The 21,150-nt window shown below is 48.9% G+C and overlaps 1 protein-coding gene across 1 annotated transcript in view; it reads right to left on the reverse strand.

The window, feature by feature from the left end:
* Positions 1-3,108: 3,108 nt before the first annotated feature.
* The window catches only part of LOC144147089 (uncharacterized), a 293,400-nt gene continuing 275,358 nt past the window's right edge, over positions 3,109-21,150 (reverse strand). The window contains exon 34 of the mRNA XM_077679136.1: positions 3,109-3,382. Within this exon, the coding sequence (XP_077535262.1) occupies positions 3,363-3,382 (20 nt within the window). The 3' untranslated portion in view covers positions 3,109-3,362. The remainder of the gene's footprint in view (positions 3,383-21,150) is intronic.

A 21,150-nucleotide genomic window follows, 5' to 3' on the forward strand; every position in this document is an offset into this window, starting at 1 on the left:
AAATACCATAAAACGCTATAGCAAAGGGTGCCTCATGATTTTTTTTTGATTGCCTCATATGAAGCATAAAAACGTTGATACAATAACTAGTTCCAGAACAACCAACTTTAGTGGAGGGGCTGTAGGCAACCGCGGTCAAGTTAATGAAGCTCTAAACAATCATTCTCTCTCCGACTTACGTGTATGGTGGGCCAAAAGGAGCGCACGCAACTAACGCCGCCGATTTCTTCCGTGGACGGCAACAGCTACAGAAGTAACAAGTAATGCCACACATTTGGGACCTTTAATAGGCATAGAGAAGTCGATCCCGAATCGTGATAGCTTCTTTGAAGAAATGGCATCACGAGTGTACCAAGGAAATAGGAGGGGCTCTCAAAGCGAACACCCAAAACACGAAACCCCTGTCCGAAGGTTATGTGGTGTTGATTGAAGAGTAAAATCCAATGAGATTTGGGAAAGCGCACCATTTTTAAAGAAGCTATCGGGAAGTGGTGGCATTAGAAGGCCTCCCCTCCGTATAAGTGGACACAAAGAACTGCTAAAAAAAGGCGAACGACATCTCCCACCTAAACTGGTCTTTACACCTCGTTTTCATATTACGCGCCAAAGCCCATCTCATTGAGGTTGGTCTCGTGAGATCCTGTGAAATATCAAGGTGCCTGAAGGTGAAAAGCAAGAAAACTGCTCCTTTGATTGAGCACGTGCTACATAAACTTCAACAGAGCCATTTGATGCCGTCAATGGTCTCGCTTGTCTCAACACGTACGAATGAGTGGTGATTTGTATGTACACGTCGTACTTCTGCCCCACATATTTAGGGTCACGGAAAAAATAACTGGACAATGAAGAGCAGATATCCTTAAACACAACGCGTTCTGTAATCGATAGACAGAAAAAGCACGAAATCATGATGTTACGTGACGGCGGGGCGTAGAAGACACGAACGATGGTAGCATGTGAATGGTGTATTTACACCATGTCGGCCAGGAGACATCTCGAGCCCAGCACCGCGCCACATACATCTTTTTCTTCATCAGAAGAAGGGGTAATTAGCCATTTTACATCGTCTTCCTCCCCACTTCGAGGGCGACCGTCCCGGTCGAGGCTGCAATAGTTAGGTGACTGGGGTAAGAACGAAAGATGATAGGATAATATGCTGTGAAGACATCCTTGCCACATGGATGACGATGATGAGCTTGATGAGCACCGTCGCCAGAACAGCAATGCCCACCGACGCCATGAAGAATCGTCGAAAGCCCGTGAAGGCGCGCCGGAGAACGTGGAAGAGGAACGGCATCGTCGTGTGGTCTTGTAACGGCTCTTCAGGCCTCGACTCGTATCGGCTGGGGACACGGGGCTGGGGAACGGTTTTGTTCATGGCACTCGTGGGCTGGGCCTGGAGGAGTCCACTTCAGGAGCGGAGACGGAGCCGAGCTGAGGGGCCAGGGTGGGGATGAACACTGTACCGTCCACCAGAGATGTTACGTGGTGGTAGGGCAAACATGACACGAAGGATGGTAGAATGTGAATGGTGTACTTGCATGATGTCTGCCATGAGAGGTCCCGATCCCGGAACCGCGCCAGACACATCTTTGTCTTCCTAAGAATGGGTGATTATCCATTGTCCATCGTCTTCATCCCGCCACAATATCATTGCAGCATTGCAGAGCAAAAAATAAATATAAACATACGCTAACAGTCACAAGAACACTTCTGTTGATTTCTTAATTAGCCATAAAGTGATGTGAATTCTACTTCAGAGATTAGCCAGTTTCAGGGCTGCTAACAAAAATTACGTTATATTTGGGTCGGTGCCTTGAAGCCCCAAGTACCCAGGTCGAGCAGACCGCAGCAACAAAAGGGTCATCTCGTTGCGCCCGTACCAAAATCTTTAAACGTATGCTGGACCAATCCCTCTGTCAAAAAAAAAAATCATGAATAGCGCGTAATTGAGCCTATGTGCCAGCCTAAGGCGTGAAGTCAGGAGAAACGGATTTCAACTTAAAGGTATTTATCGCAATTTTTCGGTGATATAGATTACGGGTTCTTATGCCTGAAAAAAAAAACAACAGTAATTTCAATAATAGAGCTGCGAAATTCAGGCATGGTTAGGGGACATTACGTACGTATAAGTGCACTTTCGGATGCCTAAAATAGTAATTAAAATACAAAATATTGTTGGTAGATGTGATTTGAACGTTCAGTAGTGGCCACGTCATTTCCACAGAGGAACGATTTCGAAGAAATGCTGGTTGCACGAGGCCGTCCCAACATTTACATTGCAGTCTGGCTGGCAAGGTATAAGTGGAGGGCAAAAATTCTGGCAGATATCAATTACTGAAGTGCTTTCAGCGTAGAAATGCTGCAGGCCAGCGGCCATATAAGAAAAACGGGATTGCTCCATTATGGCGGTGGCTGTAGAACGCGCCGATTGCTTTGGGAGTTGGGATTCTACTACTTGTCCGAAATCTTCCATCTTGGCGGAGGGAAATCTTCGTGCCCAACTGTTTTGTTAAGTGTATGCGCTGAATACAAAACTTGCTATTGAATACCGATACGCCATTTTAACAAAAAGCAATGCAGGGTTTCAAACTACCTTGCTGCGATGTGTTATACCAATGCATATGTGTGTGACCTGGTGCCTGTCATTGGGCAACCGCTCTGTATAACCATGAAAGTTTGGCTGCGCACAGTCACAGTGAACTGCCGCCACACGTTCACGGTCTTTCTACGCTCAAATAACATCGGCTCCCGCAACGCCATGTCCTGATGATATTTCTAAGGGGTAGCCGTCTTGGCGAAGAAGCAGCTGCCAAGCAGCCGCTCCGTGTGGTGGATCCGTCGGAGCGGGGAATGAAGGCGAAGGCGACGACCGTGGTGCGCCTGACACGAACAGCATTTCTGCCAGCTGCTGTGTCTCCGCTGCAATGTCCAGTACCACTGCCATATTGTAAATACACTGATTCTAACCTCCTCTGCCTCGTGTCATCTTTGCAGACGTGCAAAACGACCTATTTCGTCACGAGGAGTTCGTCTTCGCGTAGGAGACGAACATTTGTAAAACCGTAAGAACTAAGGAAAATCTGGGTCACACCAAGCAGCTTAGCGTAAGGCGAGTGAAAATGTGCTGGGAATACATGCTTATTTTATTTTTCTTATCCCTAATCTATGCTTTATTGAAGTTAGGTCAATTCGGAGTTTATCTGGTTGCACATGTCTAAGGCACAAATGCGGCATGCTCCGTGGTCGCACCTAGAAATCAGGGTGCGCTGTCACTTTATGCAGATGGCGGAGTTGGGGGCGGTGTACATCCGGCGCCGCAATGCCCACAGTTCCTTCTTCGCCCTGGAGCTTGTATTAGCCTAAGGCAACACCCGTTCCTCTGCAAGAGATAATCAAGCAGAGGATAAGTAAACTTCTGGGTGAGTCAGGGAAGAAGAAATGCTGAAGAAAAAGAGCAAGCAGGTTGCCACTCGGTGCGCATTTTTCGTCTGAATGAACAAAAAAAAAATTACGCAGAACGTAGAATGAGCCCTGGCGAGCAGTTACTGTTGACGTTAGTATTGCGACCGTAAGCACAACATGACGGCCAATGTAATTTTTCATCTATTGTATTTCAAAAGTGGGTAAACATCTTAAACGACCTTGCCTAAAACGTTTATTCAGGAAGTAGACCAACACACATTTAGATACTGACACACTCTCAGGGAGGAAACATTAGAAGGAAGCAGGAGAAACGTGTACGGAAACAAGAAATGACACACACACACGCATACGCACGCACGCGCGCACACTTGCACGTACGCACGCACGCACACACACACAGTCACACATGCATGCACGCACGCACGCACACACACAGACGCACACACACGCACGCACGCACACACAGATACACACACACGTACGCACGCATGAGCGCGCATACACAAACAGACACAGTCACACAGACACGCACACACACACACACACACACACACACACACACACACACACACACACACACACACACACACACACACACACACACACACACACACACACACACACACACACACACACACACACACACGCACACGCACGCGCACAGACGCACACGCACACGCACAGTGAGTAGAAATGGGCGCAATTAAAAATATAACTTTACTTCGACGTTTCAGATATGGGAGTGGCCTAGGTCCTATGCCCTAGGAAGTTTTATTTGGGACTTTTTATGATATCAAGAGAGAAATATCCAATATTAAAAATTTACGCCTAAGTAGCGCATTGTGTCACGCGTGAAGTCCGATTCAGACGACAGAGAAAGAAGCCATTCTGGCCCTCAGAGCCACCTAACGTGAGCAGTATTAAGGCTTCGCCCTGGGTGCAGACCGGCCGCAGACGGTTCTGGAATCGAAAGGTGGCCGACGTTTTTTTCACAGATCTTGGTCGAACAAGCGGGGTTATCACCCATTTCGAAGCACGGACGAGTGCACTTCCGATGCCTCAGGGCGCGGCGGCCATGTGGGCAGCCGCCACAGCCCCATAAGGTGGAGCTTTTTGAATAACTGCTGTTTCTCTCTCTTTGTCTCTCTCTCTCTCTCTCTCTCCACGCAGCGCCTTCGTCACGTCAGCCCGGTGGCCTGCTACGATGGGGCGGTCAGATCAAGAGTCGCCTCGCTCCTTGCGGGCTGTCGTCTGATAGTATCTACGTGCGTGTGGACGCGCCGCTGAGCTGGATCATCCGATGACGTTATGTAACGTCGCATATCTGCCCGGTTCCTGCAGCCTCCACGTCCGTCGTCTGAATCCCGCTTTACGGTTGGACGGACGGACAAACGCACTGGCAGATTCTTCGGGAGGAGGTAGGATAAAAATGCGAAAGCATTAAAACGTGATCTAATGCCTGAACACATACGCCCCACCATTTAAACAAACCCATTAACACCATCATCGTCGTCATTATCACGAACCTATCTCTAATGTTTAAAAAGAACTTCGACTGTAATGCAGATCCCGCTTTAAGAGCTAAATGATATGACGGGGCTAAGAACGTTGTTTAGTAAGAAACTTCGTGATAAATTGTTTAGCTGTCCGGTTCGGGCCGTGTTTACACATAGAAGGAGGCAAGTGACAACTGAAACAAGCGCGCTTTTAATAAATATTTTATGTGGCCTGTGGTCATACATCGGCTTCTGCAAAATCAGAGCGAAATACACCGGTGTTTTGTCACATTTCCCATCGTTCGCAGGGGGCGATATGAATAGTCGGTGATAAGTATTTCAGCCTTAACCTTGGGAACACATACCTCTAAACCAAAACAGAATTTGAAATTTTAACACAGGCGGGGTAGTTAATTTTATCACTTGCACTTGCCGTAATTCTCGTCGTACTAACAAGTGTCGTAACACTAAAAAATCAAAATAAAGAAAGCAAAGCCAGCCCATGCCCTGTACAACCACCGCAAGAAAGTATCTCCTGAGCAAAGCAACTGACTAGGACCAAGAAAACTAAAAAACACCGCCAGCCACCCAGTGTCAAAACAGTTTCTAAGATGACGAAATATTTCTGTTATGCGCGTCCGTTCCGAATTACACGTTTCAGGACTTGCTCGTGGTTTAACTGTCGAGGTAGCTTCCAAAAGTTTGAGGGCTAAACTTAAGCCTGCCACTGCCGAGCTCTCCCCGTCTAAACTGAGAAAGTGGCAACACCTACTCGGCAACACCTCTTTGCAGTTAACTCAGTTCATTCTCAATGACTACGAGACTATGTCCCATTCTCTCCGCCAGGAAGAAGAAGTTCTTAGTCAAGAGTTAAGGGAAAGACAGTTAGTCCTTCTACGAGCTTCGAATCCAAAAAGGCCTCCGCGATATCACAAACAAAACTCGGTAAGTTTTGCGGAGATATTATTCATAGCAATGACTACACGTGCGAGAATATTAAGTTGCCCAAATACTAATGGCTGTCCCCAATCTGGCAACGCAAAGAAGAATTGCACCTTAAACGTGATAAACATGCCAAATACTGACGTCTCGCCAACTCAGTCTAGCGCCGGTACTAATTACCCTCATGAGTCTGCCAGCGAAAGCCAAAAACTTCACCATCCTGTCTGTAAACTCTCCGCAGTTTACTAACGCAAACCAAAATCTTACTGTAAATATTATCATTTTCTCATGTGTCACCCTCTCGCCATGCGCAGTTAGGCGCCCTGTCAAAAGTTCTGAACTTCTACTCGGAAACTGGTGTCTTTGACTAATTTAAACTTTTTAGAAACTCAGATAACTTCGCCGCGAATACGAGATTACGAGAGTACTTCCACGACCGTCCCGCGGTTGACGAAGCCTGACGGGCATTGCCTCGCCGTAAGCACTGGACCCCTCCCATGCAGCGTGATAATTGCCTCGACATGTACATTAAGCCCTTCAACATGAGAACGAGCAGCACACCAAAACCCAATTTCCGCCGTAAGATGAATAGCAAGGTAAAAAAATCTTTCGAGGAACTCGCAATTTTCCCGACATAGTTATCAAGCCCACCGATACAGGAAGCGCCATTGTAATGGTCTAAGAAACCGACTATGTCAACTAGGCTCATTGGGAACTTTTAAAATCGACTTTGTACACAGTACTCCTTATTCATGCCACTTATAAGTTTAATCTAATCCTCGAAGATAAACTCACTGAGCTTGTTCAAAATAAAGTACTTAGTGAAACCACCGCTGGTACCCTTAATCCTTTAGGCCAATTGCCGGTAGAATATACCTACTCCCTAAGATACATAAAAAAACGACCTCGGTCGCCATATTGTTTCTGGCATTGGTACTGCCCCCGAGAATCTCTGGCGTTATGTTGCCTTTGTTATTCGTGATATTCCTCCCAGCTTTCTGTCCTTCATTAGGGATACAAATGCCTTTCTCGCACGTATCATAACGATTGAAATTACCAACAACTGCAACTTGTTACTCCGAATGTTGTGTCCCTATACACTAACATTCTCCAGGCAGGTGGCATCACTCCTGTGCCATCCGCGTATGAGCAGTCGGCGTGGCGCAAAAGTTTCGCTTTTCTTACCCTCAAGCTTTTTTTTCATCTTATTCTTGAAATTATAAACTTTGACTTTGACAGTGTAAATTACGTGCAAGTCAGCGAAACGTCAATGGGATATAATCGAGCCAAACTACGCCAATGTCTTTATGGGACGTCTAGAGTCAAACTTCCTTGAAACCCAGAATGTAAATAAACCCTACTACAAAAGGTATTTAGGCGATATATTCATGATGCCGCAGCACAACGAAGCGGGGATTTTAACTTTGAGGTTTTTACCTTAGCGCATCCTAGCACTTCCCTCTGTCACTCCTACTCTACGCTCAGCGTAAATTTTCTGGTTGTTACAATGATGGTTTCTCAGGGAAGCCCTAAGAAGAATTTCTACGGGAAATGGACAGATATGCGCGAGTATTTGCATTTTCACAGCATCCATGTCAGGCACTGCAAGACAGCGATACCTCATAGCCACGCTGACAGCTTCAGGCGAATCTGTGCTAAGTATGCGGATTTTTATTTCAAGTTCGTGGTTTTGGCACTTGAATCAGAAGTGCCCAGAGCAGGTAACTGACAAGGCTATTACACCAGGTAACCTACTGAACCGCACCGAAATTTTCCGTAAAGAAATTCCGAACCCTAATATGCACCCGAACCTCGTTTTACTCACTCAGGCTCCCATCAGAAAGTTGCAACCTTACTTAGAAAACATCAAAATATCCTTGTTCAAACTAAACGCCTAAAAAGCATACTTCCAGAAACGCCGCGCGCTGTTTACAGACCAAACAAGAATCTCGTCGACTTACTCCCTATATCAAACATCAACCGACTACAAACCACTGCGTGCATGTCGTGCCACAAACCGTGATAAAGTATGTCCCCGCGTGACCACCACAGAACACGCCGCTAGCACGCCTTTGAACTATTGTATTAATGTAAAAGGGCACTTTAAGTGTGACTCCGCAAACGTTGAATACCTACTGTAATGAACACTATGTGTCCAAAAATATATCGGCCAAACGATATTGTACTTCTGTTAGAGATTTAATAATCATTGCTCGCTTGCAAAATCAGTCCCCTTTATCCCTATCAAGGCATGTTACCACTCCTTGAAATTCTTGCGAACAGCTGAAGGCCAAAATTCTGGAATCTTTTTTTTTAAAGCCAATCACGATCACGAGGTTCAGGAGTCAATCAATCAATCTGGAATCAATGAAAGTTACGTGAAACTTTCATGTCCTTCCTTTGAATAAAATTCCCGTCCCTCTCCCCCACTCTATCTTTTTCCAATTTTTCTAACTCATATTCAGAAATTCTAGACTGGTTAGGATACTGCTATGCCCGTTTGTGGCACTTGCTACATAAAGATTTCTCACCATTTGGCGAAAACCAGTAGCTAATTTTAGTTATGGTGACAGTACCGCGTATGTCAGCACAGCGGCTTTAGCACTGTCCAGAAAATATGTAGTTTTGGGTTGTAGACTGCGTTGCCATTGCTATGTTTGCAATTCTTACCTTGTTATCTACTTGAGCAAGCCCGTTTGTGCGATTGCTTTTCTCCTCCCTTCCTTTATTTCTCTTCCTTTTCCTAATATTCATTGCAGACCGCGTCGTACTTCCTTGATGCCAAATGCGCCGCCCAGATGTGTATGTCCAGATCTACGTAACGTGCGTGCCTTCACTTCTCTCCTTTTGTCGTCTTTCCCTATTTGACTAGTATTGCCGCCAGACGGTTCCAGTAGACCTAAACACTTTATTGAGTAGATAATTTTTTCCCTGCTGACCCTTTGTATATGAATTTGCACCCACATCTAGTCGAACCTGCCTGTCTCGCTAAATTTATGTACACCCCCCTTTTATCCCACAGCACAGACCAAGTATAGAACTTTCACATGTTTAAACCTCGTGATTTTAAGGCTAGCGTTATTTTCATTTTGAACAGATGTGGTCGCGCAGATGTGCGTCATATGCGTGCATTTACTTGTGTTCTTTTCTTGAGCACTATTGCCCCCGGACTTATCACAGCAGCACTTAATCACTTTTGAAGAGAGTGAGAGAAAGCGAGAGAGAGATGACTTTATTTGATGCCCGAGATGGGTTCCGAACGGTAGACGACTTGGAGGGTCTCCCTCCCTCAGCCGTCAGCCATGATTCCTTGGGTCCTCACGCCGGCTTCGGCCATCCGGACTGCTGTGAGTTGTGCCTCTGGTGTGGAGCTGAGAACAGTCTCCCATCTTTCTACAGTCTTAATTTTGCATCTTTTAAGTGTATTTACATCGGATCTGCTATTATAGGCAGTCGTAGTTTTTGGAGCTCATGGGAGGACCACATCATGTGGTGTAGGTCGGCTCTGCTGTTGCACAAAGTGCAGACGTTTCAGTAAAGGTCAGGATGGCAGCGGTTGAGGGAAACAGGGTTTGTAAAAGTGTTTGCAACCGTCGGCACGCAACTGCCTCTTTCTAGAAAGGGTGCGGTGGGCCGGTGGATATTTGGATTTGGATAACCTATAGTGTTTTATTATATCGCTGCATGCGACTAGCCTGTCTTTGTGAGATCTAATAATGTGTCCTTGTTCTTGGCTTTCGAGTGCGGTCTGGTGTGGGGATGGCGGTGGTTATGCTAGCGTCGTAGGCAACACAGCTCGGTTGACCAGAGCTCGAGCGGTTGCGTGGGCCAGTCCATTCCCCTGTAGACGACAGTGGGCCGGAGTTCATACCAAAAGAATTTTTCTTTTGTTGGTAGTCTTCTTTAACAGTGAGGCTGCTACCGGGGAGATCCCGCCGTTCAGGAAGTTAGGTATGGCGGAATTCGAGTCGCTTATGATTGTGGTTGCTCGTGTAGAATTTATAGCAATGGCTGTGGTCATTTCCTCCCCCTGATAGGATCTTTGGCCGACGTGGATTCTGAAGCCATTGTGACTCTATTATTGGTGACGACCGCAATTGCCATGGCGTTAAGACAAGAGCCACCGTCGTAGTAGTCGGCAGTGTCAACATAGACAATATCCCGTGGCTCACAATGGGTTCAGAAATGTTTGTCAAGGACTCGTGCTCTAGCTTGTCTTCTTTCCACGTTTAGCTCTGGGTGCATATTTCTTGGTAGTAACGGGGGGCGTATCTATTTTCACCATTCGCGTGGGACGCCAACATCATTTGGGAGGGAACTTTCGCTTCGGGTTCCTAGTGACTGCAGAATGTCTCTTCCAGTTTTCCTTTTAGATAGGTGTTCCAATTGTGCTGTTTGTTGCGCTTCAATTAGTTTTTCAATCCAGTTCTTGATGCCTAGTGATTCGAAGCGTTCGTTGGGCGTGGTAACTTGTAATGCGATTGCTTTTTTATTAACCTTCTTAATTAAGCCATAATTTTTACTTTCTCCTCATTTTTGAGCTGTAGGAAAGGAATGCAGTAGGTCATTTTACTAATTATAAAGGTTTGTACGAGCCGTATGAGCGTGTCTTCCTTCATACCTCTATTCTTGTTTGCCGTTCTGGAGATGAGTTTCACGGTGAGCTGAGTGCTCTTCTATAGAAGAAGGATTGTCTCTTTGTTGTAATTGTTGTGATTGTCTCTTCCGTCCCCTACTGGTAGGCGGGTAGATGAGAAACTCGGATTTCTGAGGAAAACAGTCCAATTCTCTTTCTCGAACATAATCCCTGACATTTGGAGCTGTTTTTTTGTCTGCTGTCCCATTGTATATGGATGTTGAACGCTTGTATATATGTGCGCTCTCACATGCTTGAACCACGTGATTTTAAAAGTAGCCTTTTTGTCACACTTTCCTCGGGTTTTACGGTTCTCCTCTGCACTCCAACCATTAGCTGACTGTATAAGCACGTTCCTTGCCCTTTTCCTTCTTTCTCCCCAGCTGTATCAGCTATACTTATCAGTGTGAACTACGCGTGACCTCATTCTGTCCTCTATTCTGAAGAAAAGAAGTCCTCTTCTTGAAACGTGAGTAAACATGGTGTGTTGAATATTTTTCTGGTATGCCTGTGTCTTTGCGTACCATACATACATAGCAAAAAGAGAAATATACCGAACAAACGATTCCTTAAGGCCACATACGATAGTAAAGTTTTTTGAAAGCTTTTGGAAAAGCTTTTTTGGAAAAGCTTTTGGAAGCTTTTGGAAAACACTGGATATTTTTCTCGATTTCCCTTGCACTTACTCATCACGGTATCTAAAAAAAGGGCAATGTTACCTCATTTGGCAGTATAAAACAATATATTTTTGCACCGTGCAACAGCTGCAATGCCCTGGCAATAAGGACTGCAGCTTCGATATATATATATATATATACATATCTATATATATATAAAAAATCTATATATCTATATATATATATATATATATAGACAGGACAAAGGGTTGACAGTGAAGAATGCCTCGGAAAGCAAAGGGGAGAATGCTGCAGGTCATTGAAACAGATGAAGAATTGTGAAAGACAGAAACAAAGTGCAGAACAAATGCCAACCGGGTGGGAGCCCAGCCCGCGACCTGCAGAATACGCGTCTGGTGCGATGACCAGAACGCTACCGGCGATGCTATTCCCCTTCCACTTTGTGGGGTATTTATGTTAAGCTATTTTTTTCGTGCGCTTAGGTGTGGTGGAGCAGTCGCGAAAAGTTGTAGACACTCATGTCACGGCCCGGGGGTTAAGAAGAAGGTCCCCTTCACCCCGAGTAGTCCGAGTGGCGCTGGAAACCAGCAACAAGCGCAGGAACCAAAATACCTTAACATAAATATCTGACAAAGTGAAGGGGAAATAGCCCCGCCGGTAGCGTAGTGGCCATCGCACCAGACACCTATTCTGGAGGTCGTGGGTTCCGATCCCACCCGGCGGGCATTTTTTTCTACACTTTCTGTCTTTCAAAACTTTTCATCTGTTTCAATGAGCTACCGCATTCTTCCCTTTGATTTCATTTCCGAGGCATTCTTGACTGCCCAACCTTATTTCTGTCTTAATTGAACGATACCGTCATTTTCCATTCTCATTCGCTATATATAAATATATATACATATATATATATTGTTAAGGGGTTTATTGGTGCTCAGGAACACCGAGGAAGCAGTGAGTAGACAAGGGGTGATGCCGAGCCAGCTGAACCTCTTCTTCACAAGCTCCTTCTGATGATGATAGACGAGGTGTGCCAAAAGCACGGCAGTGATGATGATCCACAATAATGCACGGCAATGGCGCTGTCAGGGAATGTCCCGTCGTCTTCGCTACAATTTCCCCCCGTGGAAGAAGACGCCATCCTGGCGGCGAATTACGGAGCAGACGAAACCAGAGGCTCGTGATAGGGCTTTAAGCGCTGCACGTGGACAGTCTCACGCCCACGGCGGCGGAGGTCCGTAGAGAGGGCCATAGGCTCAACGATGTAGTTGACGGGTGACGTACGCTCCAAGATGCGGTAGGGGCCATGATACTTGGCGAGAAACTTCGTAGACAATCCCGGGGTGGTCGAGGGAATCCATAGCCAAACCAATGACCCCGGCGAATAAGTCGGTGCCACAGCTGTGTCGTCGTGGCGAGATTTTTGCCGCCACTGGTCTTCAGCTGTGAAGGTTTTCGCAAGTTGTCGGCACTCTTCCGCGTGTTTGGCGGCTTCTGATGCTGGGGTGCACTCCGAGACATCCGGACGATAAGGAAGTACGGTGTCGAGAGTGCACGATGGTTCTCGTCCGTAGAGTAGGTAGAAAGGGGAGAAGCCGGTTGTAGCCTGTATGGCCGTATTGTATGCGTACGTCACATAGGGGAGCACAAGGTCCCAGTCATCGTGGTCGGAGGAGACGTACATGGACAGCATGTCACCAAGAGTTCGATTAAAACGCTCAGTGAGGCCATTAGTCTGCGGGTGGTACGCAGTTGTGGTGCGGTGGATAATACGGCACTCAGTGAGGAGCTTCGCGACAACATCGGATAAGAAGACGCGTCCTCGGTCACTTAGGAGTTCTCGAGGCGCTCCGTGGCGCAATATGAAGCGACGTAAAAGAAAGGAGGCGACGTCTCGTGCTGTGGCGGTAGGCAGTGCAGCGGTTTCAGCGTAGCGCGTGAGATGGTCGACCGCAACAATGACCCATCGATTCCCGGCGGCTGTGTAGGGCAAAGGCCCGTACAGGTCAATGCCTACACGGTCAAATGGTTTCGCCGGGCAAGGAAGGGGCTGCAGCGGACCAATAGAACGTGACGGCGGTGACTTGCGGCGTTGGCAGGTAGCACATGATCGGATGTACTTGCGCACAAAGTTATACATGCCTCGCCAATAATAGCGAAGGCGGATACGCTGGTATGTTTTGAGCACCCCTGCATGGCCACAGGTGGGATCGGCATGAAGAGTGTCACAAATGTCGATGCGCAGATGACGAGGAATGACAAGCAGCCACTTCCGTCCTTCGTTGTCGTAGTTGCGGCGATAGAGCAACTCGTCGCGAATCGTGAAGTGCGAAGCTTGCCTGCGCAGAGCCCGAGATCCGTGAGCGGGTGACGTGCCAGAAAGCAAAGAGATGAGGGAAACCACCCAGGGGTCTTTTCGCTGCTCTGTTCGGATGTCGGAGAAAGAAAGTGGTGACATGTCAGCATGGTCAGCCCGGAGGCACGCGGAGTCGTGGGACACTGACATTGGAGAACGGGAGAGGGCATCCGCATCGGAGTGTTTGCGGCCGGATCGATATACAACCCTTATGTCGTACTCCTGGAGCCGCAGAGCCCACCGTGCGAGCCGCCCTGACGGATCTTTCAGTGTGGACAGCCAACAAAGTGCGTGGTGGTCTGTGACCACGTCGAAAGGGCGACCGTACAAATAGGGCCGGAACTTGTCCAGCGCCCAAACAATGGCCAAGCACTCCTTCTCCGTCACGGAATAGTTGGATTCGGCTCGGGTAAGGGTGCGGCTGGCGTAGGCAACGACGTATTCATCAAAGCCTGACTTTCGCTGGGCCAGTACAGCGCCAAGGCCGACCCCGCTGGCATCAGTGTGGACCTCCGTAGGCGCGTCAGGGTCAAAATGTCGGAGAATAGGAGGTGACGTAAGAAGTCGCCGCAACGTCACGAATGCCTTTTCACATTCAGGGGTCCACGCAGAGAGATCGGTGGAAGCATTACTGAGTAGCTGCGTCAGTGGCGCAACAACGGTGGCGAAGTTGCGGACGAATCGTCGAAAGTAGGAGCAAAGGCCTAGGAAGCTTCGCAGTGCCTTCATAGAGGTCGGCTTGGGGAACTCAGCAACAGCCTTGAGCTTAGACGCGTCGGGCAGAACACCGTCCTTCGAGACAACGTGACCCAGTATGGTTAACTGCCGTGCAGCAAAGTGGCATTTCTTTAGGTTTAGTTGTAGCTTTGCGCCGGCAAGACAGGTCAGAACTTGCTCCAGGCGCCGTAAATGGGTGTCGAAATCTGGGGAAAAAATTACGACGTCGTCCAAATAGCAGAGACATATCTTCCATTTTAGTCCGCGCAAAATGTTGTCCATCATGCGCTCGAACGTGGCAGGTGCATTGCAAAGGCCGAACGGCATGACGTTAAACTCGTAGAGTCCGTCGGGTGTTATAAATGCCGTCTTTGCGCGATCAGCCTCTGCCATAGGCACCTGCCAGTATCCCGAACGCAAATCAAGCGACGAGAAGTACTCAGCTCCCTGTAGGCAGTCAAGTGCGTCGTCAATACGTGGTAGAGGGTAGACGTCCTTCCTGGTGATCTTGTTGAGGCGGCGATAGTCGACGCAAAAGCGTATAGATCCATCCTTCTTCGTCACTAGAACGACCGGTGACGCCCAGGGACTGTTTGAGGGCCTAATAACGTCGCGTTGGAGCATGTCATCCACGTGGACATCAATAATGCGACGCTCTTTCGGAGAAACACGATAGGGTCGTTGTCGTAGCGGTGGGTGCGAGCCAGTGTCTATGTTGTGTTCCACTGCTGATGTTCGGCTGAGCGAGGCTTTCACGCAGTGAAAAGACGACCGAAATCGTTGAAGAAGTGCCAGCAGCTTAGCTCGTTGAGTTGGAGCGAGGTCGTTGTCGATGGCCTTACTAAATACGTCGGAGTTAGATGCGTCTTCTGCTGACACTGGGCTCAACTCCAGAATATCAAGGTGAGGTGGATCATCGGGCACGTCAACTACGGCATTATGATCGACAGGTTCAATCCAGCCGAGCGTTTCACCTTGCAGCAAAGATAACGGATGGGAGTACAAATTTGTAACCAGCATGCGGCTAGCACCAGCGTGGGTCGATAAGAGAGCGGACGGCAGCGGAAGACGCCTGCGGCGGTTGAAGAGCACAGATGGCGTAAAGAGCACAGTGGCGTCAGTATAAGAGGCACAGCCCAGAAGCACGGAAACAGAGCACTGTGGCGGAATGGTAGTGTCCTCGCTGACGACAAGTTTAGCGGCGTTCGCTTTGTCACTGTACACGTCACACTGTGAAGTAAACTCAACCTCCGCACGCGCACAGTCAATGACGGCATTGTGGCGAGCGAGGAAGTCCTAGCCCAGAATAACGTCATGGGAACACGAAGGCAGCACGATAAGTTCGAATATGTACAAGAGGCCTTGGATGGTGACACGAGCTGTGCACGCCGCCAATGCTTGAATGTGTTGCGCGCTCGCAGTACGCAGCGAGAAGCCACCCAACGGCGTCATCACTTTTCTGATCATCCGACAAAAGTCTTCACTAATCACTGACACAGCAGCGCCTGTATCGACTAACGCCTGTGTTGGTCTGCCTTCTACTAATACGTCGATAACGTTCAGGGGAGAAAAACGAGGCCTTGAAGAGTTCGACCGTAACGCAGTTCTTGTCTCAGGAACTGCGGTTGCTAGTTTTCCTCTTCGGAAGCGGGTTGCCGTCGACGCATCGGAGAAATAGAGCGGCGACGCGGAGACGACGAGCGACGATTCCCAGAAGCGCGGTGGTCAGCAGGTGAGGGACTAATGTGATATCCATCGGAGACGTCGTGGGGGACTGGCGGCCTGTTGGACAAACCATAAGTCGGCGGTCGGAGAACAGCAGTGGCTGGCGGTATGCGGCGGCAATATTTCGCGACATGCCCGGCATAACGGCAAAGGAAACAAATTGGGCGGTTGTCCCACGTTCGCCAGCCATTGTTAAGCTGGGCAGGAGGCCGAACTGGGGGAAATGGGGCCATCGGTCGTACCGGGCGCTGATAAGATGGTGCGGCCTGACGTGGAGGGACTCCCATGGTGTCAGCACACGTCATAATCGGCGCCGGGGGCGACCGGGCGGCAGTTTCTGCATACGTCATCGGCGCGGTTAACGCAGTCATGTGATGAGGATCGACAACGGCAGTACGCGGCAGGGCTTCAGCTACTTGCTCCTGAATCACCCTCCTGAGTGTCGGCACAACAGGGGACGGAGTCTCGGTAACGCAAGGCAGCAGAGAAAGCTGACGAGCGACTTCCTCACGGACAAGTTCCTTTATGCGCGACAACAAGGAAGGGCTTTCGGGGTCACCAATCAAACTTGCTAAAATGTCGTCAGGAGCTGAAGGCCGCCGCGTGAGGCTTCGCTGACGCCGAAGCTCGTCGAAACTCTGGCAGAGGTTTACTACGTCAGCAATTGAACGTGGGTCTCTCGCCAAGAGCATCTGAAAGGCATCGTTGTCTATACCTTTCATGACGTGCTTGATTTTATCAGCTTCGGCCATGGATGGATCGACACGCCTGCATAGGTCCAGAACGTCCTCGATGTAGCTGGTAAACGTTTCACCAGTTTTCTGTGCACGGGTGCGCAAGCTTTGCTCTGCGAGCAGTTTGCGCACGGCGGGACGGCCAAAAGCTCTCAAGAAGCGCGTCTTGAACTCGGACCAGGTGTCTATGCCCGCGACGTTGTTATTAAACCACGTCTCGGCGAGTAAAGTTAAGTAGAAGCCCACGTTGTTGAATTTCATCACATCATCCCACCTGTTGTACGTGCTCACGCGTTCGTACGCCGACAACCAGTCCTCGACATCCTGGTCTTCCGCTCCGCTGAACCTGGCAGGATCTCGTTGCCGGGTCGCGCCAGAACAGATGATGGTTTGGGCCGGAGGAACCACGAGCGGGTCAGGCATGGCCGTAGGGATGGTCCGACTGCGAAGTTCCAGGGTGGGGACAAGGACTCCGCACTCTCCACCAAACCAAGGAACGTCGTCGTCGTAGTAATCGTTCTTCGGTCAAGGGGCTGTGAGGCATTGCCCACCTTAGTCCCGTAACATCACCCCCCGGGTCGAGGGTGACCGTCCCAGTCGATGCCGAGGCAACGTGAGGATTGCGATGCGGTGAGCGATGCGATGAAAACATACAGTGGAGCTTTGCCTGCCGCCACTAATGAAGATGATGTCCTGTTGATGCGTGGCCCCACAGGAGCGATGTCTTCAAGCAGGAACGAACCGTCGGCGGAATTCGAACCACGTCGGACGAAAGGGCTGGGGACACAGCGTCTTCTTTGGTCTGTTCTCGGCTTTTATCGGCTGGTCTTCAGTGGCTGCACACGGGCTGGGGACACGGGGCAGGGGACATGGTCGATAGCAGGTCGCAGTGGGCTGGGGCTGCCCGACATGGCCGACGGTTCCTCGACGATTTCGCCCCAGGCCGAGACGATGCGACGTGGAGGCCAGGATGGGGAAGATCCCGCACACTCCACCAAACTGTTAAGGGGTTTATTGGTGCTCAGGAACACCGAGGAAGCAGTGAGTAGACAAAGGGTGATGCCGAGCCAGCTGAACCTCTTCTTCACAAGCTCCTTCTGATGATGATAGACGAGGTGTGCCAAAAGCACGGCAGTGATGATGATCCACAATAATGCACGGCAATGGCGCTGTCAGGGAATGTCCCGTCGTCTTCGCTACAATATGTATATATTTATGTATATATTATATATATACATATTTATGCATATAGTATATATATAGCGCCAGCCCGACTACTTTGAGTGAAGGGTCCGCTTTACCCCGAGTAGTCGGAGTGGCTCTTGCGACCACCCACAAGGAGAGTTACCAATTTCTATCTTTCCAAAAAAGTATATCCGTTTCAAGACGAATGAAAGAATTACAGCATTTTTTCGTTTGCCTACAATGGCTTTCTTGACTGCCTACCATTTTTTTCTCTCCCCGACTGTTTCTATATATATATATATATATATATATATATATATATATTGAGACAGGCGAGCACTCGTGAAGGAGAGCGGTTTATTCCGAGAGCCGAGGACCCAGGAAGACCCCGTCAGGAAGCGTTCATGATGATGCCAGAAGCCGAGATGATGAAGATGAAGCGATGACGATAGGGTATCCTATCGGAGCACGGCGATTGTCCCAGCACAGTGGATTGTCCCAGGACTGTAGATTCTGCTGATGCTCACACTTATCTCCCCTCTCTTCGAAAGTGGTCACCCGGCCGCTGTCGAGGTTGTGTCGGACCGCTCGACATAAGGCTTGAGCCGCGAGACGTGGATGATTTCTGTTCCGCGGCAGCGACGATCGGTAACGGCACTGTTTGGAGCCACGCGATAATTAACAGGAGACGTTTGCTCGAGCACTGTGTAGGGTCCGATGTACCGAGAAAGCCACTTTTCTGAGAGGCCAGGTTGACGCACAGGAGTCCATAAAAACACCGCGTCCCCTGTGTGAAACGTAACGTCGCGATGAGATTCGTCGTACCGAGACTTGCGGGCGTTTTGGCTGGCTTCTGTGTTTATTGGGGCTAGACGGCGGCAGTAAGCGACACGGGAAGCGAATTGTTCAGGAACACTGGCCGTGTAGTGAACGGGTACCGACAAGAAAGTTGAGTTCGGAACAGAGGGAGGCGGGCGGCCATAGACAAGGAAATAGGGCGAGAGACCTGTGGTGCGCTGAACTGCGGAATTATATGCGTATGTCACGAACGGAAGAATTGAGTCCCAATTGCTGTGATCCGGTCGGATGTACAAAGAGAGCATGTCGGATAGTTGTCGATGGAAACGTTCAGTCAAACCATTCGTTTGAGGATGGTAGCTGGACGTAGTTTTGATACGACGTAGTTTTTGAACGGTGTCGGCGGCACGAAGAACTTCAGCAAGAGTAGCCGATAGAAATGTTTTTCCGCTCAGAAGACCTCGGGGTGGTCCGTGGCGCAAAAATATGGAGCGCAAAAAGAACTCCGCCACTTCTACAGCGCAACCAGTCCGAAGAGGGGCGGTTTCGGCATAGCGGGTTAGATGATCAACGGCGGTTACAAGCCAACTATGACCAGCTGTGGAAATGGGCAAAGGACCGTACAGGTCTATGCCGACGACTTCGACCGGTGCTGACGGACAAGGTAGCGGTTGTAGCATTCCAACAGGAAGTGACATTGGCCGTTTACGGTGCTGCCAGGGCACGCAGGCGGTGACGTATTTGGCGACACTGGTGGAAAGGCCAGGCCAAAACAAACGACTTTTCACGCGGTGGTAGGTTTTGTGGAAACCTAAATGTCCGGCAGTAGCGTCGTCATGAAAACCCCTCAGAATATGCTGCTGTAGAGATCACGGAACGACGGCAACCCACTTGTCACCGGTAGGGTCGTAATTATATAATGGTATAAAACACCGTCAAAAAGTCAAAATTTTTGCAGTTGGCGCCGCAAGTGGTTGTTAAGTGGTTTCGTCGAACCAGTAAGTTGATCAATTAGATTTCTGCATTAGCGGTCTGCACCTAGGGACGGTAGATCTTCGATGCGGTCGATTTTGATATCGTCCAAAGGTGCCATTGGTAAGAGGACTTGGGCCGCATTAGACGGCGAATCATCTTCTGGAGACACAGGGTAGCGGGAAAGGGCGTCCGCATGCATGTGCTTCTTGCCAGACTTGTATGTCCCAGTAAAGTCGTATTCCTGTAACTTCAAAATCCAGCGACCGAGCCGTTCATTTAAGTGTTTGAGCGACGAAAGCCAACAGAGTCCATCATGGTGAGTCACCACAGTGAAATGCTGTCTGTAGAAGTATGGACGAAATTTCTGTACGGCCCAGACAACTGCAAGACATTCCTGCTCAGTGATTGAGTAGTTTCGTTCGGCAGGTGTTAATGCGCGACTTGCGTACGCCACAACGTTCTCCACAGAGGAGGCGTTGCGTTGTAACAAAACAGCACCAAGTCCATGTCCACTGGCGTCGGTGTGTAGTACAGTGGCTGCAGTTTCGTCAAAATGATGCAGCACTGGCGCAGATGTTAGGGCATGCTTGAGCTTTTGAAAGGCGGCTTCGCAATCTTCAGATCACACAAATGGGGCAGCGGATGCAAGAAGTTTGTGGAGGGGTAAAGCAAGGACAGCAAAGTTACGAATGAAACGCAGGAAATAGGAAGCTAAACCAAGGAAGCTGCGGAGGTCTTTTTGGCGGGCTGTGCGGGGAAAATTGCCTACAGCATTAATTTTGTCCGGGAATACCGTCTTTGCTCACAACATGCCCGAGCACCTTGATGGACTTGCTCGCGAATCGGCATTTTTTGGTGTTTAGTTGAAGTCCGGCATTGGTAAGACAGGTGAGGACTTCATCCAAGCGCTTCAGATGGACGTCAAAAGTCGAGGAAAAACGACGATATCGTCGAGATAGCAGAGGCAGGTTATCAATTTAAGGCCACGAAGGACTGGATCAATCACCCTCTCGAATGTGGCTGGAGCATTACACAGCCCGAATGGCATCACGTTAAATTCGTAAACACCATCGGGTGTGGCGAAAGCTGTTATTTCTTTGTCTGCCTCGTGCATAGGAACCTGCCAGTACCCAGAGCGGAGGTCCAGGCTCGATAAGTATTCAGCACCTTGTAAAGTGTCTAGGGCATCATCAATGCGAGGCATTGGATAGACGTCCTTGCGTGTTATTTTGTTCAGTGCCCTACAGTCCACACAAAATCGTACAGAACCGTCCTTTTTCTGTACCAAAACGACAGGAGAAGACCACGAACTTGATGAAGGGCGAACAATATTTCTCTTCAGCATGTCATCGACGTTCTCCTCTATTATTTTTCGCTCAGACATAGACACACGGTATGGACGGCGACGAAAGATACAAGATCCATCTGTGTCGATGCGGTGTACCGCGGCAAATGTCTTCCATGGGACAGAAGAGTACGCGTCAAAAGAACCCTGGTGTTTGGTCAGCAGAAGCAGCAATGATTG

This window comes from Haemaphysalis longicornis, unplaced genomic scaffold, assembly GCF_048455015.1.
Source record: "Haemaphysalis longicornis isolate Haplotype H1 unplaced genomic scaffold, Haemaphysalis longicornis Haplotype H1 scaffold_7, whole genome shotgun sequence".
Lineage (NCBI taxonomy): Eukaryota > Metazoa > Arthropoda > Arachnida > Ixodida > Ixodidae > Haemaphysalis > Haemaphysalis longicornis.